Source organism: Cyprinodon variegatus, unplaced genomic scaffold (genome assembly GCF_000732505.1).
Source record: "Cyprinodon variegatus isolate N-32 unplaced genomic scaffold, C_variegatus-1.0 Scaffold546, whole genome shotgun sequence".
NCBI classification, from domain to species: domain Eukaryota; kingdom Metazoa; phylum Chordata; class Actinopteri; order Cyprinodontiformes; family Cyprinodontidae; genus Cyprinodon; species Cyprinodon variegatus.
The window spans coordinates 1-21,641 of record NW_015150999.1 but is presented as its reverse complement, the minus strand read 5'-3'; the positions used below and the strand labels follow the sequence as shown (position 1 = coordinate 21,641).

The following is a 21,641-nucleotide window of genomic DNA, read 5'->3' as shown; positions in this document are numbered from 1 at the left end:
GGAGAGCTTATAAAAATAGCTGGACAATTCTTATCAAGGAAGGATTTGTGCTCTCCCAGGACTGCTGAGAAAGATAAAGTTTACCCACAGCAAATTGTGGTGGGTGAGTGGCCTCTTTAAAAGTAATTTAAAGACTCAGATCTGTGAGGTTATCGAGGATAGATCTAACAAAACAACACGCCATAGAGCCAAGCGGGGTCATCATCTATTTGGAGAGGTGCAAAGATGAGTTGTTGACAGTTGGGCAGCAGGGCACCAGATGTGCTTGTGATGACCCCGTCAAAATACTACGATTTCCGAATAAATTCAGGCACAATTCCTTAAATATTAAATATATTCCCTATTTGTAAATGAAAAACAATTGTTTAACATCTCCCCAATCCCATTCAGAATCATATCAAAGAGGGGTCAACTCCATTTTATTCATATTTGGGAGAACAAACTGCTTTAAACTGCAGTCCTCTTTTATTTGAAACAATTTCTTTCAAGCATCCTTCTTTTTGCTTTCTCATTAAGAGGAAATTGCTGTACATCACTTCCCAGACAGCCAAAGTTTGAAATTACCCACCATCTGCTGAAACATTTCAGAAATTAACTGCAATTTCCTGAAGTAAGAGATGATATTCCAAAATTGTTTCTGAGCTAATAAAAAAAACCCCGATTTGACTGGAATAAATGAGCCATTAATGCAAATATTATAATAGATTTCAAACTGTGGAACCAAAAGTGGCATTTTTTCTGAAACAGGTTCTCAAAAAGATATCTTATTAGGATCCATTACTTTGCCAGGTAAGCACATCACAGTACTTTGTGTTATATTTTTGTATACCGGTAGTCCTTTTCATTCAGCCTATTTTACATATTTTCCTGCTTAAGCATACTTCAAACTGGACATCTTACCGTATTAAAATTCTTTATCCTTGCTTTGTCTGTGTTTGTCAGTAATTAATTTGAACTAAGATAACAAAAAAATACCTTCCTAGTAAGAAATAACATATTATTTACGTAAAATTCAATCATAGGGGCCATTATAATATGACAATTAATAAAAAAACCTGTAACACATTTAGTCAGCCTTTTAGTCTCTTTCACACAGTCACACACTGATAGAATCCCTCTCACAGCTGACACCAGAATCTGCTGTAGTAGTCTTACTATACAGTAACTAAAAGAAAATCCTCCATAATGTATTCCCTTTTTGTCTTCAGTACGCAAAGCTCATAAACTGCAATCAAACCAATTTTATTTTGGCATCCATGCCACAAAGAATATTCAGTAGTTTGTGTAATTGCTTTGACCAAGCTTTTCCATCAGTTATTATATTCCTCATGCAAGAGACGATAATAAATAGAACCTAGAAGCATACAGAGAACCACTGGGTTATATGCGTCTTTACAGAATTATCCTTTTGAGAAGGCAAGCCTCTTTTAATATACATCCTGTATAATTTAATACAAGCAGCGCACTTTCAGATGCTAAAAAACATTTAATGAAAGAAGATAATAAATATGACTGAAACAGAACAAAGACGGTACTATAAAGCATGAGATTTTATGAGGTACGTTACCCGCAACATTTCATAACGTTAATCATAACCACAGCTGCCAGATGTTTTATCAATTTTAGATGAAAAATCAAAGATTCACACAGAAAGAGGAAGAGGAGATGGTTGGGGTAGTTTTTCTTTTTCCTTCTTACCTTTTGGAAAACATAGTTCTGTAGAGTTAAAAGAATGAAAGAAAACAACAGTCGCAGCTGGGGCAAAACGCATCAGATATTCTACTCTGATTTCATCACCTTTGGCAGTTTTTAATCAAAGACTTCCAGCTAATGCCACAGAACGTGAGCAGCCATTTTAAACAGCTGCCATGCTCATCAAGTGAAGATACTCATGTGGTGGGTGAGGGGACCTAGGGCTGTAATACAAGTTAAAAGTCAACAGCAACCCAGCATAGTTTCAAGCGAGCAAAATAGATGCAAATATCAAGCCAGAATGTTTCAGAGTCAAGTGGGTGCATGTGTGTAGGTATGTATGAGTAGGTTACCTGAAGTGGGTGACTTGCTTCTCTCCATGTCTATGGACTGCTGGTTGTCAGTGAGTTCAGTAAGGCCTAATGCAGCCATTGACAGCCATAAGAAGGAAGAGGAGACACATCCTTAATCACTATTTATCCTTTTATTCATAAAGATGATTCACAAAATGTTTATCAACAACACAACACTTAAGAGAGAGTTATGCATTCTTATTCACTGGTACCTCTTTAATGAAATGTCTGTGAAATGACTATAAGTATATTAAATATGTGTTGGTGTAACTATATTTAACAGTGAAAGGTTATAGAAAAATCCAATTTGTAATTTGAGAACAGTAAAAATACTAACTTTTTTCTACTGTACAGAGTTACTTGTGGCAAAGTTAAAATATATTTAACCTAAGAACAGTTGTTCCTTTCTACTATTGCCGGACGCTTGCTCAGTAAGATGGTTGTTGTCAAGTCAGTAATGCAATATCCTTTATGTCCTTAGCAATGTCATATTTCCCTTGCTTTCAAAATACCTGTTAGACTGCCTTGTAACACAATTACAATCAAACTAACTTTTCTGATCTGATATAATGACTGAATTTGTGAGATTTTGATATGCTGTGTATATCTGTAACTGAAATTAATTGAATCTGTTTTTCTTGAAATTCTAGTTGCTTTGAGTTCATGCCAAGCTGTGGAAGCATACTGAATTTAACTAAGTTAAGAATTTCTTAGTAGTAATTAATCAAGATTTATCTATTACATTATTTATCCTGCCATAACAAGTTAAGAACATTTTCAAATCTCTTGTAGAGATCTGCCATTGTTGCATCAATACGTCTTCATAACAGATTGTCGTTTGTGTAATGCCAGTAAACACAAAGTATCCAAGTGCCAACAATTGGAAACATGTGGTGTTTGTTCAACTTTACTCTAAAATCTAATCTACAAATGTTCCAAGCAAGTTTGGCATGAAACATATTATAAATATATGGAAAAGCACGTCCATCCTACAGATACATGTATGTTATATGTGTCTCCCAAAGGCCCATTGACACCTTCTGATGCATCCTAATGTATAATTGATTCAACACAGAGGTGGTTAAAATTACTTAAATCAACCTTTGACATCACCATCCTGATGTCTTTATCCCACTATATATATATACACTCACCGGCCACTTTATTATTTACACCCGTCCAACTGCTCATTAACACTTAATTTCTAAGCAGCCAATCACATGGCGGCAACTCAGTGCATTTAGGCATGTAGACATGGTCAAGACANTCACTGTACTCAAAAGGCCTCCACAGTCACCAGATCTCAATCCAATAGAGCATCTTTGGGATGTGGTGAAACGGGAGATTCACATCATAAATGTGCAGCCGACAAATCTGCGGCAACTGTGTGATGCCATCATGTCAATATGGACCAAACTCCCTGAGGAATGCTTCCAGCACATTGTTGAATCCATGCCACGAAGAATTGAGGCAGTTCTGATGGCAAAAGGGGGTCCAACCCATTACTAGCATGGGGTACCTAATAAAGTGGCCGGTGAGTGTATATATATATATATATATATAGATATACACACATATATATATAGTTCTACTAAGATGTCCAGCTCAGAAAATATGTTGGTTTATTCTCTATCTACTCAGAAGTGAAGATTAAAATAAACCTAATGAAAAAACAAAGTGGTTTCTGACCAGAGTTTCAATATATTGTCTGTATCCTTACTGTCCTTAAGAGACTCTGTTAAAAAAGCTGTCATCTTTCTCATTTTCTGCTCTTGATTTTGATCTCATCTTTTGATTTTGTTATCTCTTGTGCTTTTGGCTCTAATCTCCGACACAGACCACTATCCCTGCCCACACATATAGACTGAACATCAGCAAGAATCTGTGGGGTATGTGAATGCCTGCAGAGAACCTAACAAGTCCCTTTGGATCCTTATGTTAAAATCATATTTACATAAGGGCAAATTAGGCCCTTACAGAGGTGTTATCAATTACCTCAGAATGTGGAGTTTTTCCACTTATTGCATAAATGTCCTCAGATTAAAGTTTGGATTTTTCTACATTTTTCACTGTAACAGTATTTTTACACATATACCCTAGCAAAGCCATTAGAACATGAAAGGACATGTACAAGTAATCTTTCAAAATCAAGGTCTTTACTCTCAACTTCATGTTAAGTGGGACTAATTTAGTCCACTTGTAGAGCAGCTAATTGCTAGTGTGACCTGCACTACAGTGTGGTGAAAATACCAAACTATTTTTGGACCAAGTAAATCACATTGAGATGTAAATGTGATTATAGTCTAGCTTATAAAGCATGTAGTGCAAATCACACATTTTTAACTGACCTTAACAGCCAAAACACAAAACAAACACAAGTCCAAACAAAAGAATTGCAAATCTGATTGCATGCAGCAGGCACGGGTCAAAATGCAATCATTTCTGCCACAAAAAAATAATAACAAAAATAATTAAAAGTGAAAATATAATAAACAACCCCATCTGTTCATATAACTACACCCTGATCTTCTCACTATAAATGGAGTGTTTGAGATGCATGATATGGACTTGTAAACTTTGAATAATTATGTTATTTCCCACAAGTTCTTACAAAATGTCTAATTTCTAAATTTGTCTCAATAATAAGTTGAGGATTTTACAGTCTGACTGCAGTCTTCCAGAAATAATACTTCAAGAATATCTATGTCTGTCTTTCTATCTATCCTTGTATTTATATAAGCCAAATAAATTAAGATTAAATATACCTTAAATGACATCTAAATGTATAATGGCAATGTATAAATTCCTTCAAAGAACAGTATTCATGACTAAATTGAAATAATTTTGTACAATGGCTTGCACCAATGTTCTAGCCGTTAAATGTTTTAAAATTTTGCCATTTGACAGAAAAAAAACACCAATATATATTTCATTAAGATTTTATCTGATAGGGCAACTGAAATTAGCACATCTTTATAAAATTGAATGAAAAGTCCCTTTTAAGGTCAAATATATTTTCATTACACCAATAACAACGTTTCATTCACAAAAGTGAACAGATTATTATCTCTCAAAAGATAATAAAATTGGCCAAATGATCGGGGAAGATTGAACAGGACCGTGTGTTGTGAGATTATAAGCCAACACCTCCTTCCATCCGTTACAGCCTTGAAGAAGGAACATAGCCGGCTATTTTTCAACATAACGATAATCCCAAACACACCACTCAGGCAGCAAAGGAGTGGCTCTGTTAAAGGTATTTTTAAGGTCATGGAGAGACCAAGTAGTCTTCAAGCTGTAACAACCTAAGAAAATTATGGAGGGAGTTGAAAGTCCATGTTACCCAGCAACAGCTGCAAGACATTCCTGCTTTATAGGAAATCTGCAAGGCTGGGCTACAAGGTATTGAGTTAAACCTTGGTTATTCATTAAATACTGATTTTTTTACCATATTTTTTACAAGTAAATTATTTTAGAAATACAACTGATAAAATACCCTGATATTCTGGATATCTTTTATTTCTCATTTTATCTCTCATATTTCAAATGTACCTGTAATGAAAAATACAGACCTCTCCAATTCTAAGCAGGAGAACTTGTAAGAATCAGTGGCTGATTAAATTTTTTGCTCCACTGTAGAAGCAGGAGAGAGTTCATGGTAACTGTGAAGGAGCTGCAAAGAGCTGCAACTCAGATGGGAAAAAGNAAAAAACAAAAAAGGAATGTCTTGTATATAAGATGGGAATTAAACATTAGAAACCTTTAAACAGGTTTGGAGAGAAAGATAGGTCAATCTTTGCATATTCAAAAGTGGTAGAGATAAAATCCTAAAAGGGAGGCTTTCCAAACTAAGTCTCTTAGGGGTGAATAAAATCATGCACCATATTTTGCAGATTTTTATATAAAACCATGCTTCATTTTCTTTTCACTTTACAATTATTCACAGCTTAGTGTTGCTCTATCAGATAAACGTATATGTCACAAAGGTTTGCAAGCCACTGCATATGGGAAAAGTTTGTTTAAAATTTTCTTCAATCCTCAATAATTTCTTGCGCTTGTTCTTTGCAGTGAGTCCAAATCTATTTCTATGTCTATTCTTTCCACTAAAATCTAACAAAACACTGACCCACCAAACCCCTCCACTCACACATTCACAAAGTACTTTCACGCCAGCCTTTACTGTAGGAAGGCCCGACTTACTCTGATAGGATGTACGGATCCTTTTCTTTGAATCTGAATAAAAGTTAGACAGGCCGCGCATGCAATGCTCTGTCAGGCAGGCCCCACATGCCCACATCAGCAGCCACAGAGTCACCAAAAGGTGGGAGGAGGAGGAGGAGGAGGAGGAGGAGAGGGAATGAAGGAAAAAGGAGTGAGAGGTGTGGGCAGAGATTCAAGACAAGGCAAGAGATATGGCAGAGGGAAGAGAGCAAAGAAGTGATAGTATTGTGAGTAGGGTGAGAAATGGCAGAAGGAGAGCAGATAAAGAAGTGATGTCAAGAGGGAGAAAGCATATTTTTAGGGAGAAAGGAGGGAGGAGGGGAGAGAGAAGAACACACAGGCTTAGAGTGGAAAAGAAAGTGAGAGCAAGCAGCAACTGAGTTAGTGTCAGGGGAGGACAGACAAGATATACCGGCGGCTCCAGCAAACCCTGGAAATGCTGATGCTGATTGGTAATTTGCTCGAAAACCACTGTGTTAGCAGGAGACATATCATTACTGAAAGAGTGACATAAAATAAATCTCATGTTGCAAAGCTAACTGCTTAGTAAGTAAAATCATTGCACTTTGTGGCTTTATTTTACCTTTAGAATGACTAGGTAACCCCAGCTCTAAGAATAAAGTATATTGATATAGCACAAATGTGCCATAATTGAAACAAAATATTGTAAACATTCACTAGATGCACAGCTTTAAGGAAATTGCAGTCCTTGGGATTTTTATTACAGTTGAATACACAGTGCTACCCAGAAGCATTTGCCCTCATATTTATTTTAGTTTTTTAACAAAGTTTAAGAGGACATGTTGTGCAAAATACACTTTGTTAACCCTTATTTATTTTTTTGTAGTCTCTATGATTGCAGAAAGTTAAATTCAGTCTGTATTCCCTATTTTTTAAACAAACACTTCAGAGTCATTACTGCAGAAAATCTAAAATAGGTTATGGATTTCAGGCTAAATACTTTAGAAAATCTGCCATTTTTATTTCTCACAGCTTTCTCACAGATTTGTCCAAGGTTAAGGAAGTCGCAGCTACAGATGAAGAAGAGTCAAAATGATCAGTCGTTGGTGTTTTAACCACCCAATTCATTACTAAAGCATCAGAACCTCTTTGAAGTGATGATTAAACTTTATTTTTCTAATTATTTTGATGTATCTCCTATTTAGAAGATAGAAATTGAAAATTTTGCAATAGGAGCATACCTGACTTTAACACATATAACATAAACTTTCTTACTTTGACTGTTTTTAGCAGTTTTTCTTACGTAACATTTAGTAAGACTGAAGGTGCTTTCACACTTAACACGATGTCTGCAGCAAGAGCAGTGGATTACCAGAGTATCCCTATGCAAACTGCGCGTTCTAGAGCAATGAAATCCATGCGGGGAGAGCGGTCAAAGCTCTGCTCTCCCCGGATGCTGCTTGACATAACTAAGGTGTTGTCAAACAGTGACACAGCGCAGAGGTAGTGGGAAAAAAATCTGAAATTTTGTGTATAATCAGATCACGGCAACTATTAGGGTCTGGTTGTGGTTCTGATGTAGGTTAAAGAAATTGTAGCAAAGCTTTTTTCAGTCAAAATTGAATATAGAGGAAATAATGATAAAAAAAGCATAAATTAAAGAAAGATTTTAAGCAGTTTATAGGTGTTTAAATTTAGTCCACGTATAAACAACAGAGAATACGTGCATCCACAAAATATGACATGGGGTGCCAATATAAATCAAATGCTTCATAACTTCTCTTTGTCAGCACATTGCACTTGAAGGATGAGTTCTTCAGCAACCTCCACCAATATCAAATAGGATTTGACAAGACTGTATAATTGAGGGGTTACAGTAGTTCCTACCGGCTATGGTAATGATGGACACATCAAAATGGTAAACTGCAAATAAAACTAAATAATGTTATTTATGCTGTCAAACAGAAAAGAAAAAAAGGCTGAACAAAGTTGAAGTTGACCGCTCTGCAACCTTGTGAGGGGCAGGGTGTAAAGTGCTTTGTGCACTTTAAAGATACCAAAATGAGTTCCTCTAAGCCTCTTTCCCACAGAAATCAGCAAGTTAATGCAGTTTTTTTATAATATGGGTCGAACTAACATTAGGCATTTGGCTCCTTTCCCATTGGCAAAAAAACTGGGTCTTACCCCTTGAAAGATGTGTGGGCTCTCCGTCCCCCCCCCCCTGCTGTATGTCTGGTGATGGCATTAGGCTGGGTTAGTGTTGATGTCATCAGTGGGACAGAAATCAGGAAAGTAAACAATGGAGAGCAACATGGAAGGGAGCCAGGAAGTAGTAAGTTTGCTTTATTGCTTGGCTCTTTTGTCCGTCTAAATTCCTCTTATCAGTGCTGCTTAAGGTTTGTTGAATGCAATCCCAATTGTTTTGACTTGTTAATCAGACACCATTGCCGCCATCTTGCGACATATGTTAGTTGTGCTCAGTGGTATTATGTAAATTAGCGGGTCAACCCAGGTCTAATGTTCCCACCAAATGCCAGTTGGAGCAGATCTGTTTCAAGTTGATTTTAACTGAGTCGTTTGACCCGGGTCAACGCAGGTCAGTGAGTTGTTTCCACTGCCACTAAAAGCTAATTGTTTGTTTAAACAGTTTTTTTTGGCCAGTGGGAAAGAGGTATAGGACATACCTCAGAAAGGGGGTAAGATAGTGGTTGTTGAAGCTACAATTATGAGGAATTCAGACTAAAGCTTTGCAGTTCTACTTTATATAGACTACATCTCAATGGTTTAAATTGAAGGGTTTAAAAGCATATGTCTATCTGAAATGTTGAATATAATTAAAATTTTGTTTTAATATCAGAAAGATTAAATATGAGTAAATAAAAAATTCAATTAAAGATTTCCTTCTATTTAAGAGGAAAATGACACAACAAAAGTTGTAAGTGACTAAGTAAATGACTCATAAAACCCACTGGCTGTTGTGCCATCTGTTGTCACAACTGCCATCAAAAATTTGTGAATAACTAACTTTAGTTATTCCCTTAGCCTCTCAATCAAAGAGCAGACATTGACAAGAGCATCATGTCTTTTTTAAAACACAAATGAGAGGACTAGTTGGTGTGCTTTGAGTCATTTTTCTACCATACATGAAAAGTCAGATTCTTGATTAGGTTTTTCTGGTACAGATTTATGGTTCCACATATTGTCCTGGAACCAAAATGAAAACACAGATTATCACATTGCTATCACCATGTTTGACATGGTGATAGCAATATCTCAGTAAAATAGTCCTAAGAAATGAAAGTACAGCTTTTTTGAACAAGCTGTACTTTCAGTTCTCATGACTATTTTACCAAGATTCATAAGAAACATCAAGATGTTATCTTAGGCAAATGTGGTACGACCCTTTTTGAGTTTTCCTGGAATGCTGTGGTTTTGACATTAAAGCTTAATGATGATGCCATCTTTGCCCAGTCTTTTTTTCTTGTAACATGGACATTCACTTAAAGAAGTACAGTAAAGGTCTGTCTCAGATAATATCTTAAGTGAACTTTTGTCTTTTTTAAATGTTGTTTGGAAGACTCCCTCCAAGGATAAAGATTGATTATATTTAGATCGCTGTTAATGGATAATGGTTCTCATGGTGATTCTCCTAAGTCTTCAAGTCTTGAAAAGCTTTACAACCTTATTTCTTATCTGTTCTTTTCGATCATGACAATTTCACTGTTTCGAGTATTATTGCCTACTTCATGTTACCAGCCAATGTTTGTAATTATATGCATAAAATGCAACATGGCAGTGATTAGTTTTAGCAAGAAACATGAAGGCCCAGAAACCAACATGTTTTTTTAATTATCAGCAGCTGGAAAATCAAGACGTTCTGTTTCAAATACCAGGAATTTGATCAAGTTATTATGTGTTATGTAAAGTTCTTACAGTATGTGATTACCAGCAGTTTCACTAAAGGTAAACACTTTGTGAGAATCTGGTGCCTGGCCATGTCTTAACTCAAAAAGCATTAAAATTTGTAAAAACATCTTAATATGTCAGAATTTCCATTTGCATTATAACTATACACACAGTGTAGTTTACAGATATGGATGAGTGGTGATAACAGCTAAAAATGTGCTGTGAAAGACAGAACATGACTTTCATAAAGACATATTAGCTAGAGGAACATATTGTTTGATTGATAAATTCAATTAATATTCCCTTCCTAATGATCTCTATATAGAAAAATAATTGAATCTATTACTTACACCTTTGGAACTCACAATCTAAAGTTTTTTGTTTGCTTTTCTCTAATTTTTATAACCCTACAAGCTGTGAAGAAGACTACAAATTTTAAACGTCATGATCCTAACACTTCAAAAATCAACTCAGCTTTTCTGTATATTGTCCGATGCACAATTCCTTCTAATTTATTACAGATCTTTCCAACCTCACCGTTGGCATTGATAATAACTACAGCATATTAGGGTATATAGATAAATATAATATGTTTCAGAGGCCATCGACAGCCGAAAGTAAAAAGCAGAGAAAAGGGAAAATGGGGTAAGGGAGTACAAGAAGACCTCTGTGGCTTCAGACTGCATATCTATGCTCAAGCAGGACTTAAAACAGAGCAAACAGAGAAACCAAAAGACAACATGCATATTACATGTCAATGTTAGATGACACATGACTTGTTCACATGCATATCATAACATAATGGTAAGTGTTTCTGTTTGTTGTGGTGGTTTATGAAAAGAAAGAAGAAAAGGGGTAAAAAATATTTTTTTTAAATAGAGGTTGTTTTATGTCATAACAAGTAAAGTGTTTTTACTTTTTTGTGGAAAATTGTGATACTTTAAAATCCTCTGGCGTTTTGCATGTAGATTATTCTGCTGACACCCCAGTTAGCCATACTACATTCTTTTGAAAGCCAAACGTTAGCTTAACTGTATAAAAGGACTAAAACTCTGAGTTTTGCTCTACCTTTTTGAGTGGTTTTCAACCTTTTGCGTATATATATCTATATATATATATAGATATATATAAATATACAGCATGTAGAAGGGAGCTAAGATAATTCTTCATACATTTTACGATTTTTGTAAATAAGAAGTTTACAGAATTACATCTTGTTCTAAAAGTAAAACAAAGACCGTATTTAGAACCATAATGAAATATGAGTTAAATGACCAACTATTAAAACCAAAACAGAGCCAAAACATGCTATTGTTAGTCTAGCTTAGTAGTTCTTTGTAGAAGTATACTCTAAAGGAATGAAAAACCCATGTTGCATTTAAGTGGCCCATTGTTGGAACAATATTGTAGCTTTCTAAACGTAGTTAGTAATTTGTTGAATGTATACATCTCTAACGTAAAAATGTATAATCTCAATACCAATGTAGGACAGGGCAATACTGTAAATGTAGTGCTTTTTACTGTATATTTAATCAGATTTAATTGTCAATAATTAGATTATGCATAGCCTACCTTACGAAAATTGGGATCTTTAAATGGGTGTTAAATTTACTTTTTAATTACTTCACGCTTAAAGACGTATGTGTAAATGAATTATAAAATACAGAGCTTAAAAACGATGTATTTGATTTATATGTTTTGCACATAGAAAACTGAATTACCGAAAAAAAAAAAAAATCTGATTTCCTTAATTCCTATGTCATTTTGCACATTAACTATGTAGTTGCAAATTCCTGTCTCAGTAACAGAAAACAAAGAAAAATTCAACATTCTGATGAGGACATCTTTAACTCATTTTTAAAAATATTTATATAATGGAAACGGATATTAACTTGAAAGAAACCAAAAGGTTAGGACAAGGCAAGCAGCACTCCTTTCTACTTCATTCACTACTATTTAGACTTACAACATATGGTATTTATGGGTAATAAAGGAAAACTACTGATCTAATGTTTTTTTTTAATTATTCATCTAAAAACGGGTCAGATTTGCATACTTTTAAAAATGGAAATAGAGTACTTTGAGGCAGATGTGAAAAGGAAAAGCAACAGAGGAAAAAAATCAGAAGAGAGGATTGAGTCAGAAAGATAGAGCAGTGTTGTTGACACTTTGTTGTTTAGGTGCTTGGTTAGTGAATCAGTGGGCAGGTTTATGTAGCAAGGCAGATATGCTTTTGTGTGCTACCTGAGGTGGACTGCCGGTTCCTACGGGGGGAACGGGTAAGGCGTTGGTAGGGGTCGGTGGCTCCGTATAGATCCAGTGTTGAAATACACAATATAACTGTTTTTTGTAAGTAGTCAACCACCGCAAGCCCGTTACAATTCCCAAACGCCAACCTGGATACACAAACATACAGGAAAGAAGCAAAAAAAAGTTACAAAAAACATATGCAATCTTTTGCACAAGGTTTCTCTCTTTAATATAGAAGGTGAAACACAAGCTCTTAAAAAATTGTTAAATGAACTCTGAAATTTTGATGCAATTACATACAACAAAAGCCTGTCTTTATCTTACACTGCTGATGCTGCTGTGATTTCAATATTAATGCCACGTTTCCCAGAACATCCAGAGTCAGCTGTTTCCTCCTGGCTCTTGAGGTACAGTATGATTGATCAAGAGGAACTTGATAGCCTTAAATCATCCCGTATGAAAAACCTTCAGCACTTGAAGCACAAGACATTTTTGTTTAATTTTGTGTGACACGTTTCATACTTTATTAAAGTAAAGCTTCTGTGTTTCAGAGTCTCTTTTTTTAGTTAATTGAGTGGATTTCGTTCTGGATGTTTATGTCAGTCAATTTTTAAATAGCTGAGGAAATAGCCACTATGACTGAGTGTGGTTCAAGACTAGCTCTTCACTTTCACAATACAGTATGCTTGTTCAGGATAAGGGGCTGATGCAAATCAAGCGATCAATGGGCTTCTCTAGATAGATCAGTTTTCCCCAACTGGCATTATATAAATAAAAAAAAAAAAATGTCTGCAATGTAACATAACACCATTAAATCAAATATTATTTGATTTAAGTTTAACCTAACAGTACGATCATAACAAAAGAGATTTCATTTTAGTTTAAATATATCAGAGGGAGTGGTTGCGCTTGGGTGCCAGAGGTCCTGAGTCCAAGCCCCACTCCCACAGCCTGCACTCTGGGCCCCTTAAGCAAAGACCCTTAACCCCACACTGCTCCCTGGCGCAGCACAGTGGCAGCCCACTGCTCCCCAAGGGGATGGGTTAAAGTAGGAGGTAAATTTATCTAGTGTGAGATTAATAAAGTTCTATTATTATTAAATAGAATTTAATTTGATTGTATATATTGAAAATAAATAAGATCTGTTTGCCCTATAAAGGACCCTGAGAGGACATTATCTGTGACTTAATGCTGTACACATATATACAATAAAATCAAATAGCAACTGTTAACAGAATAATACTTAAAAAACAGCTAATAAATGTTTAAAATTAACAACAGAATCAGTTTCATTGAAATTGAACCAATAGCAGCACTACTTAATGTCCTAAGGCATTTCTTCATATATGTTAGCTGATGGAGGGATAATCATTATTTTATTCAATGTTTTATACCCTTGGCTATACAGTCTGTACAATTAATTATGTAACAGTTTTTATAAGCTACAGTTGTTGTAGTTATATATCCAGTTGACTACTTTTCCTCTGCACTGAAAGCTAAGTAATATCAACAAAATATATTTAATTCTCTCTTTTTTTTTTTTTATTTAAGAGTTTATATTCATAGAAAAGTCAATTAGAGACAACAAAATAAATCAATATCCAGTGGCCATGTTCAAATTGTGGAAAGCTTTAAATGAGAAATTTCAAAAAATGCATTGGCCTTGAACCACACTGAGCTTTTTAAACCAAGCTGTGACTTTATTGGTTTTTGAGAAGCGAGGCTCTTTTCAAAGAAAAGCTATTTAGTATTCTTAAAAGGAAAAAAGAAAGGAGGTGTGCTACTGCTGCATAAACACGTTCACATTTTCTATTCCCTACTACAGCAGTGTTTAAAAATATGTTTCTTTTCTATGATTAAAAATTGTTCAAATTATATGAAAAAGCATTTTTTTTTAAAGAGAATTTAATTAATTTGCACCATAACATGCCATTTTTTTTTTACATCTAGTCTTATATTTAGTGTTTCTTAGTGTGCTGCAAAATTAACATTGTTTCGTTATTGCTTGACATACAGTTCCTGTATGTTCAAATGTGCTTCCTGCCTCTGATTATGTATATTTAATGCCATTTGAAACCCCAAACACCTTCTAAAACCCAAATTCATAAAAACCTGTTTAGATGTAACAAAGCCAGCCCAAAGGAAACACAGAAGCTAAAAGACAGATGGGCAGAGCTATGCATATTCAACACCATGTGTGGTTTAAAAGAGAATATATTTATAAATGGTTTAGGATTTAGTCATAGTTAAACTTTCCCTGAATGGAATTAGAAATGGAATATGCAATTGTTTTATGTCAGCCCCTGAAAAGTAGACTATGTGCTGCACCTTAAGGATTTTCTCCTTTTTTCCTATAAAAAAGGAAAAATATAGATGAAGGTGGTGTTCACCTACATGACTTTAGAATTATTCTGACTGAACGTTTGCAAAATATTAACACCTTGAAAGATACAGTTCAGTTCACTGACAGTCGCTTAGGGCATACATGTGATCAATAAGCAGCTTTTACTGATTACTTTGAGCGATTATTTTTTCAGGACAAAACAACCACACATTAGTTTTTGTTAATCAGAAGAATTGGATGCAAAGGATTTGATGTATTGTGAATTTTTCTCTGATTCACAATGGGTCAAGCATGAAAGCCAAATTTAAAAGTACTGTATATATTTTCCTTAAAAGGGTCCTTTTTCCACACAGACACAGAAAAATAAGTAAATATATTTAGCTGTTGTTTTTCTGGAAAGATTTCTCTAATTTTTTCAGGTTTTGGATAGTTCAGGACACTTATCCCAGTGTAATGTGTGCAGAAACTTGTGCAATCAGAAAATGAAATTGAACTATCCTGACTGAATCTGTATTTATCTAATTAAAAAAACAAATTTAGATATATTCCTTTGATGCAGAGTTAAATAGTTTAAAGAATCATTTATTTGCTCTGAAAATGTATTTTGGTGTATTGAAAAAAAAAATCTGTTTTTGTTATGTAGTTTAAGTTTGTTAATTCAATTTCAGTTTAAACATTCAAACATGTGTATCAGATAACCAGGTTCACATACTGACTGACTGACTGATGTGGTTTGACATAATCTGTCTGAGAACTTACAAGCCATATGCAGAATTGATGTCCAGGCTGGTGATTTGCTGTGGTGGCTCACCGTCTACCCACAGCAGCTGGATGACCAAGTCTGACTGATAGCCAGGAGGGACGCGAACCATTTTTTCCTTCACTCTAAAACAGATTTAAGGGAGAGAAGCAAGTGTTTTTGCCACAGAGAACAGAAAGATTAAAAGGAATTACACACAACTCCTACTGATTATTTCTGCCTCTGAGTTGTTTTTATTTAATTTTTTTTCACTTAATGTTTCTGTATGTAAATGTCAGTATTTCCTTACTTATCAGGAATTATGTTTTGTATTCTGTTTGAACCACAAGCTTACTTGAGAGAGGGGACGCTGTCTTTAGCTCCGTCGGGTGTTCTGCTTCCAGGGCTAACAGGATGTTGGTAGTGGGTTTGGGGTGAGTGAGATGTGGGCTCTGAGAAGCAGGGATTGTTTTCATTCTCAGATGGAGTAATAATATCCTCCGGTTCACACTGCAAACGCACTTCTAAGGACTAGAAATGACAGAAATGCAGAAATATGAATGAGTCCACAGAACCATAACTATAACTACAAGTTTTATTCAATCTATTATTTTCAAAATGCAGAAATGGCTTAAAAACTGCAAACATCTGCAGGACATCAGATAGTCAGTTTGCAATCTTCCTTACCAGGTTCTTATTTTTACTCACCACTGTCTGAGTGTTGGCTTCATATTTACTGAAGCGATACAGAATAATGTGTGCCGAGATGCCGACCACACAGAAGATGCGACTATGAGGGCACCAGCTAACCATCTGGACAGCAAAAGGATCGTCCTCCCCCATCTCAGCAGCCCGACCATCACCTGGCTTTGGCTTCTCGAACACTTTGGAGGTCTTTAGCTTGTACAACATCTGTAGCGTGACTTTTAAAACAAATTAGAACACACTGGTTTTCTTTTTTCTTTGGCGAGACCTCGTTTTCATGTGCTATTTTATGTCTCTTTCTGGTAATAGCTTTGATATAACTCTAGGCAACCTGCTTAATTAGCTGTGCAGCTTTCCCTATCATGAGAGGGCTATTAATTTGCTTTGGTGTCCTCTCTTTCAAGCCTGTGGCAAAATGGAAGTGACTCATCGGGGATCTCATATTGTTTATTGGATCTTGATGTGTCACAGAAAACCTGAGATGATCTCAAATCAATATTTCAGAGTTGTTTCTAAAATGACAAGGAAATTATTAGAGAAGCGACTTACATGCAGATGCATCCCAAAACTTTATTGACCCATCAGCATGTCTAAACAACAACAAAAAAGCAAGTAAAAAAACAGTTAATTTTTTTTATCTTTTAAGCAGAGCACTACAACATAACGGAAAGCATTTACCTTTCTTTAATTAGTTATTTGTTCTTATTTTAGAAGTTGCAACTGTCTTTAAATCTGCAGTAAAGCCATTCATATTGCCTTAACTGAGAAGAACAAATTCAAATCTTAGGTTCCTCTGAAAAAACCTTCGTTATGATCTGAGATTTTTAAAATTTTCACACTGGCTCTTAAGAAAATGCTCTCCACATTGGCATCAGAGACTCAACTCAGCTATTGCACACCCTGTGTGTGAGAATAAGTTAACATGTCTGTCAGCCCCATAAAAGACACCGGTTCTCCTTAGCCTGGAATAGACTCAGGTCACACTAGTGAAATAAGTGAAACATTATTACATATACATAATAAGTTGTGTGAAGGGCAAGCGGAAATCCCTCAGATGTTCTTTTTTCTTCCATTTCTGTCAAAATGTCAGACTTACCCTGTGATGATGATTTCTGAATAAGTGTGGGAGCCTAATGTCCATGTTCCACCACCAACTGGCCACTCCTTAAGAGAGAAAACATCATTTTAAATTCTAATTACAACATATTCTCATTGTTGACCCCAGTGTTTGTAAAATCTTTTTTGAAAATCATTTCAAACTCCCATAACTTTTGACAGACATGCATGATTTCACTCCATAATCCAAAACTGGGTTTGATTTAAAACTAAACGGATCATAATGATAATGAAATGCACTAATAAGGTTTCTATGAAAATTGTTCTATGGGGTTAAATAATTTGTCTTATGTAGGAATGTAACAGATTTTCTTATAAAAGTCTGAATACACAGACAAAAAAACCGAATTGTTCCAAAGCATGTTCTCTCCATTAGGTCCGCCTTAGTCCTAATAGCTAGAGGTGGGCAGTTCCAGGAATTTGCAGCATAATTCCTATTTTGATCGATGCGATTAAGTAAGTAAGATACCATGAGTCAGTATCGCTGGTACTGATATTGATACTTTTATTTAATTAAAGTTTTATGTATCATGAATGTATTCATCTTTTGGTGTTTTTTTTTTGTGATTTTTTACTTTAATATTTTATGATAGTTGAACAACGGAAAAATAACAAATTAAGTTTAAAGCAATTTCAAGCATGTTAAAACATTTTTATCTAAAAAAAAAAAAAGACTTTGGTGAATCTGCAGCAGTAGAGCGTGCAGAAGAGACAAAAAAATTATTGGTCTTTTCACTGGACTATAGTTTAATATCATTACCAGTTTTGGTATTGTTATTATGGATTCTAGGATCGATCTACCCATCTCTACATATTGCAGCCGAACATTAAGGACATCTCTGAGAATGTTTTATCTGGATGGCAAAAAAGATAAATATTCCAGTAAGCTGAATAAAAAACAAGTGGACAAATAAATAATATTTTAATTTATCCCGCACAATAATTACAGATGCTCTTATAAATCCTCTTGTGCCTTAAAAAAATCCTGTTTATTGTTCAGTTACTGAACCATTCAATCTTTAATGTGGAAGCTGTGAGGAAAAGACATTCAAAGTGATCTGTTTAAGTATTAAAAGAGTTGCTTACTTGATTACAATGGATGAAGAAAAAGACGAGTAAGAAACTAAAAATCAAATCCCATTTGCAGTAGATGCATACCTATTGCAGGAGATGCATACCTATAGTCCAGGATGCTAGTTTTAAATAGTCACTCTTTAGCAGTTAAAAGAAAAGCTATTTTTTCTATTGAGCTTCTAGCATCTATTTGTTGTTTAACGAGTTGATATGTGAATATTTGCAGCCTTTTAGAAATGTCAGAGTTTGTAAGGATTTACGTTTTCCAGGGAATACACACAGAAATGTGTTGAGAAAAAAAACTATTTGCAAAGATCCTAAAGACAGTTTAACATTTGAATTCAATAAATAAGGTGTAAGACACCGCCGCCCCTAACATATACTGTATAATTGTTAGCCACTATATAAATAATAGCCACACATGACTGTAAGGGATTCTCCTTTGAATGCTTTTATATTGCTTAAAAAGGTCGTAAAAGCAAAAAAAAAAAAAAACAAAGAAGCGCAGAACTCTTTCTTAATTATTTGTTTTCAGTATTAAATGGACCTTTTGACTGTAGCCGGTCTTCTTGTGTTTCGCTCCTATTGAGTAGAGAATCGGGATAATGTCTGGTGGACAATCTGCAAAATAACCCGTGCAGGTTACAGGAGACTCGTGGATGTCCATGGGATATGGGTTCTCAAACACAGGATAGCTGTAAGACACAACAATTGAAAAGCATCAAACCAGGATATAAGAACAATAACACATAAAGCAGAAAGTGTTGCAAAATCAAAAGTGTATTTTTCTTTCTAAAAGCTACTTTAATTTTAAGCTGTAAAAGTACATTGTTAACAATACAAATGTATATAAAGCACTATGTACTTATAATTCTATCTAATAATAGAAATAATGTTAAAATGGCCTAACAGTATGTCAAATATTACTAAAATATTAACTTTACAATGTGTCAGCAAAAAAGGCTCGGACAGCAAAACACACCAACAGTGAAAATTTAATTTAGTTATTGAACAGCAGACATGTATTAACTCTGTGTCAGCTTCAACACAACTTACTGCTGATCAATGAGAATACAAAATACAATCTGGGTGAACTAACAGTACAGCCATCAGGAGACATTAATATCTGACTGCTGTAATTATCAAATCTAATTTTCAGAGCAAGTTGATTTGAACTGAAGTGTTGATCCACTATTCAAACATACTCTGGGGGCTAAGGTGTTTATCTCTTAATTTATTTTCATCAGCATTTTCTATCTTTATTTCACCCTTTGGAGGTTAATTAACTAAGATGGTGGAAGTTGCACCATGAAAGCAGTGATTGGATTATAACACCAGATTAGGACAAATATTAATAAAAAAAAAAATAAATAGAAATCTGCAAGACAGAGTTTCAACTGAAGTGAGAAATCTTCTAAAAAAAACAAAAAAACATTTTCATATACAAATTTATACAGATTTTCCTCTCTGAAAGTATTAATGATATGTCCTTTAATTAATTTAAAATTGAGACTCAGGTTAAATTTTACATGTAAAAATAATTTTATCTTTGGGTGAAAACTGTGACAAAAAGGGTTTCTATTGGTATCCTGAAGGTGTAGACTTGCCTTTCCTCAGTGGTAATGCATTATGATGTCGCTTGTCAAAAAGAGAAAAAGAGAAGCTCAGAGGTCTCGCTTGGTGATTTCACATCAGTCTCACCTCGCAGCAAGTGTTTGTGTGTGTGAGTGTGGGGGTGGGTGGTGTTTGGGAGGGTATGTGAAACACCTACTTGCTCTGTGTGAGATCCACCACAATCAAGTCTTTCTCCAAGAGCACCACCACAGCATAAGGCTCCTGGACTTCTGTAGGTATGAATACAAACCAGTTGGGATCATTTAGATTCCAGTTGTCTTTTTAATAGATTCTGGGATAATATTAGAGTATTTACCGGTACTACAAAAATCCTGAAAACAAAAAAGCACTTTTACACTATCAACAGTAGATTTAAGATTTTATAGAACCGTCAATGTTTTTTTTTTTTTCTAAGGCACTTTTACAAGAACTATCATGAAGAATTCTCAAAAAGGGGGACCACAGTATGATTTAAACAATAAACTTTAATAGTTGAAATGTAACATTTTTTATCCAGCTTATATTTTAATTTTTTACTTTCTTTTTTAAGCCACGGCAAAACAAAATGACAAGGTCCTAGTTTCATTGTATTGATGGTTTAACATGTCGGTGGTGGTATGGTGGTATTCAAAAACCTTGTTTTTAAACACTTCAAAAAGCATTGCTCTTGACTTTTTCACATATGTTTTATAGTCTTTGATTTATTATTACTGTTTTACTTTAAATTTGAAAGTCTAACTCTTGAAAGCCAGTTGGAAACAATAACCCAACTTTAGTAAATTTAAATTCATACAGGACTGGACCAGCACACATTTGACACAGAAGACGATAAACAAAATGAGCCAAATTGTTTGTTTTTTACTCCAGTAGTTTCATTGTTCTGCCCTTTAATTTGTTGTAAGACAGGTTTCTGCTACAGTTCATCACGGCTGGAAGTAGGTGTTAGCTTTTTTAGGTGCGTGTGTGATACAAACTACAGGCACCAGAATCACACAAGCAAACATATTTTGCCGGCAGGTTTCAACATTTTAAGTTAATTTAGGCATTCATAAACTGTTTCAGAGGAGTGATCATAGTGATCTGGATCAGCAGTGCTGTGTCCGTCTCCCTGCCAGCTCTTAGATGAGCTTCTCTGATTGGTTGATGTGGTGCGTTGAGCAGCAAAAGTTCAACTTTACCAACTCCAGCTGCTGTTTCTTTAGCGAATAATGCACCTATGATGCTCAGTTCATGAAGTGCTGCGGCTGCTCAGATCTATCAAGATGCACTGCTCTTGCTGCTCAAGATGCTGCAGGACCTTTCGCTGCGCCTTGATGACCATCAACCACTGACTTTGAATGTAAACCAGCTGCCTCTGCTGTTTCAATCATGTGCGGTGTGAACGTAGCATTAGGGCTTAGAGCAGGTCGACGTCCCCAAGATGGCGTCCGTAATTTCTCCGCCGCAACAGCCAATGCGGGCTCTACTCTTACATGTATGTCTATGCATTTTACAGTGATGAGCGTGCACTACCTATTTACAGAGGTCTTAGTTCCAGGTTTGACTGCGACCTGTGGTCCTTTTTTGCATGTCTCTCCACCTCACTCATTCCTCCTTTCCTGTCAGCCTGCTTTATCAGAAAAAAAAACGAGCCACTAGTGCCGTAAAAACCTCAAAAAAAAAAAAA

At 35.2% G+C, this 21,641-nt stretch overlaps 1 protein-coding gene across 1 annotated transcript in view; it reads right to left on the bottom strand.

The window, feature by feature from the left end:
* The window catches only part of LOC107095441 (syntaxin-binding protein 5-like), a gene marked incomplete at its 5' end in the record, with an annotated part of 62,322 nt that extends 42,117 nt beyond the window's left edge, over window positions 1–20,205 (bottom strand). The window contains 10 exons of the mRNA XM_015391546.1: window positions 2,046–2,111; window positions 6,246–6,314; window positions 12,378–12,529; window positions 15,487–15,612; window positions 15,822–15,997; window positions 16,175–16,389; window positions 16,721–16,761; window positions 17,268–17,335; window positions 18,909–19,056; window positions 20,133–20,205. Coding sequence (XP_015247032.1) covers window positions 2,046–2,111; window positions 6,246–6,314; window positions 12,378–12,529; window positions 15,487–15,612; window positions 15,822–15,997; window positions 16,175–16,389; window positions 16,721–16,761; window positions 17,268–17,335; window positions 18,909–19,056; window positions 20,133–20,205 — 1,134 coding nt within the window. The remainder of the gene's footprint in view (window positions 1–2,045; window positions 2,112–6,245; window positions 6,315–12,377; window positions 12,530–15,486; window positions 15,613–15,821; window positions 15,998–16,174; window positions 16,390–16,720; window positions 16,762–17,267; window positions 17,336–18,908; window positions 19,057–20,132) is intronic.
* Between the last annotated feature and the right edge of the window lie 1,436 nt (window positions 20,206–21,641).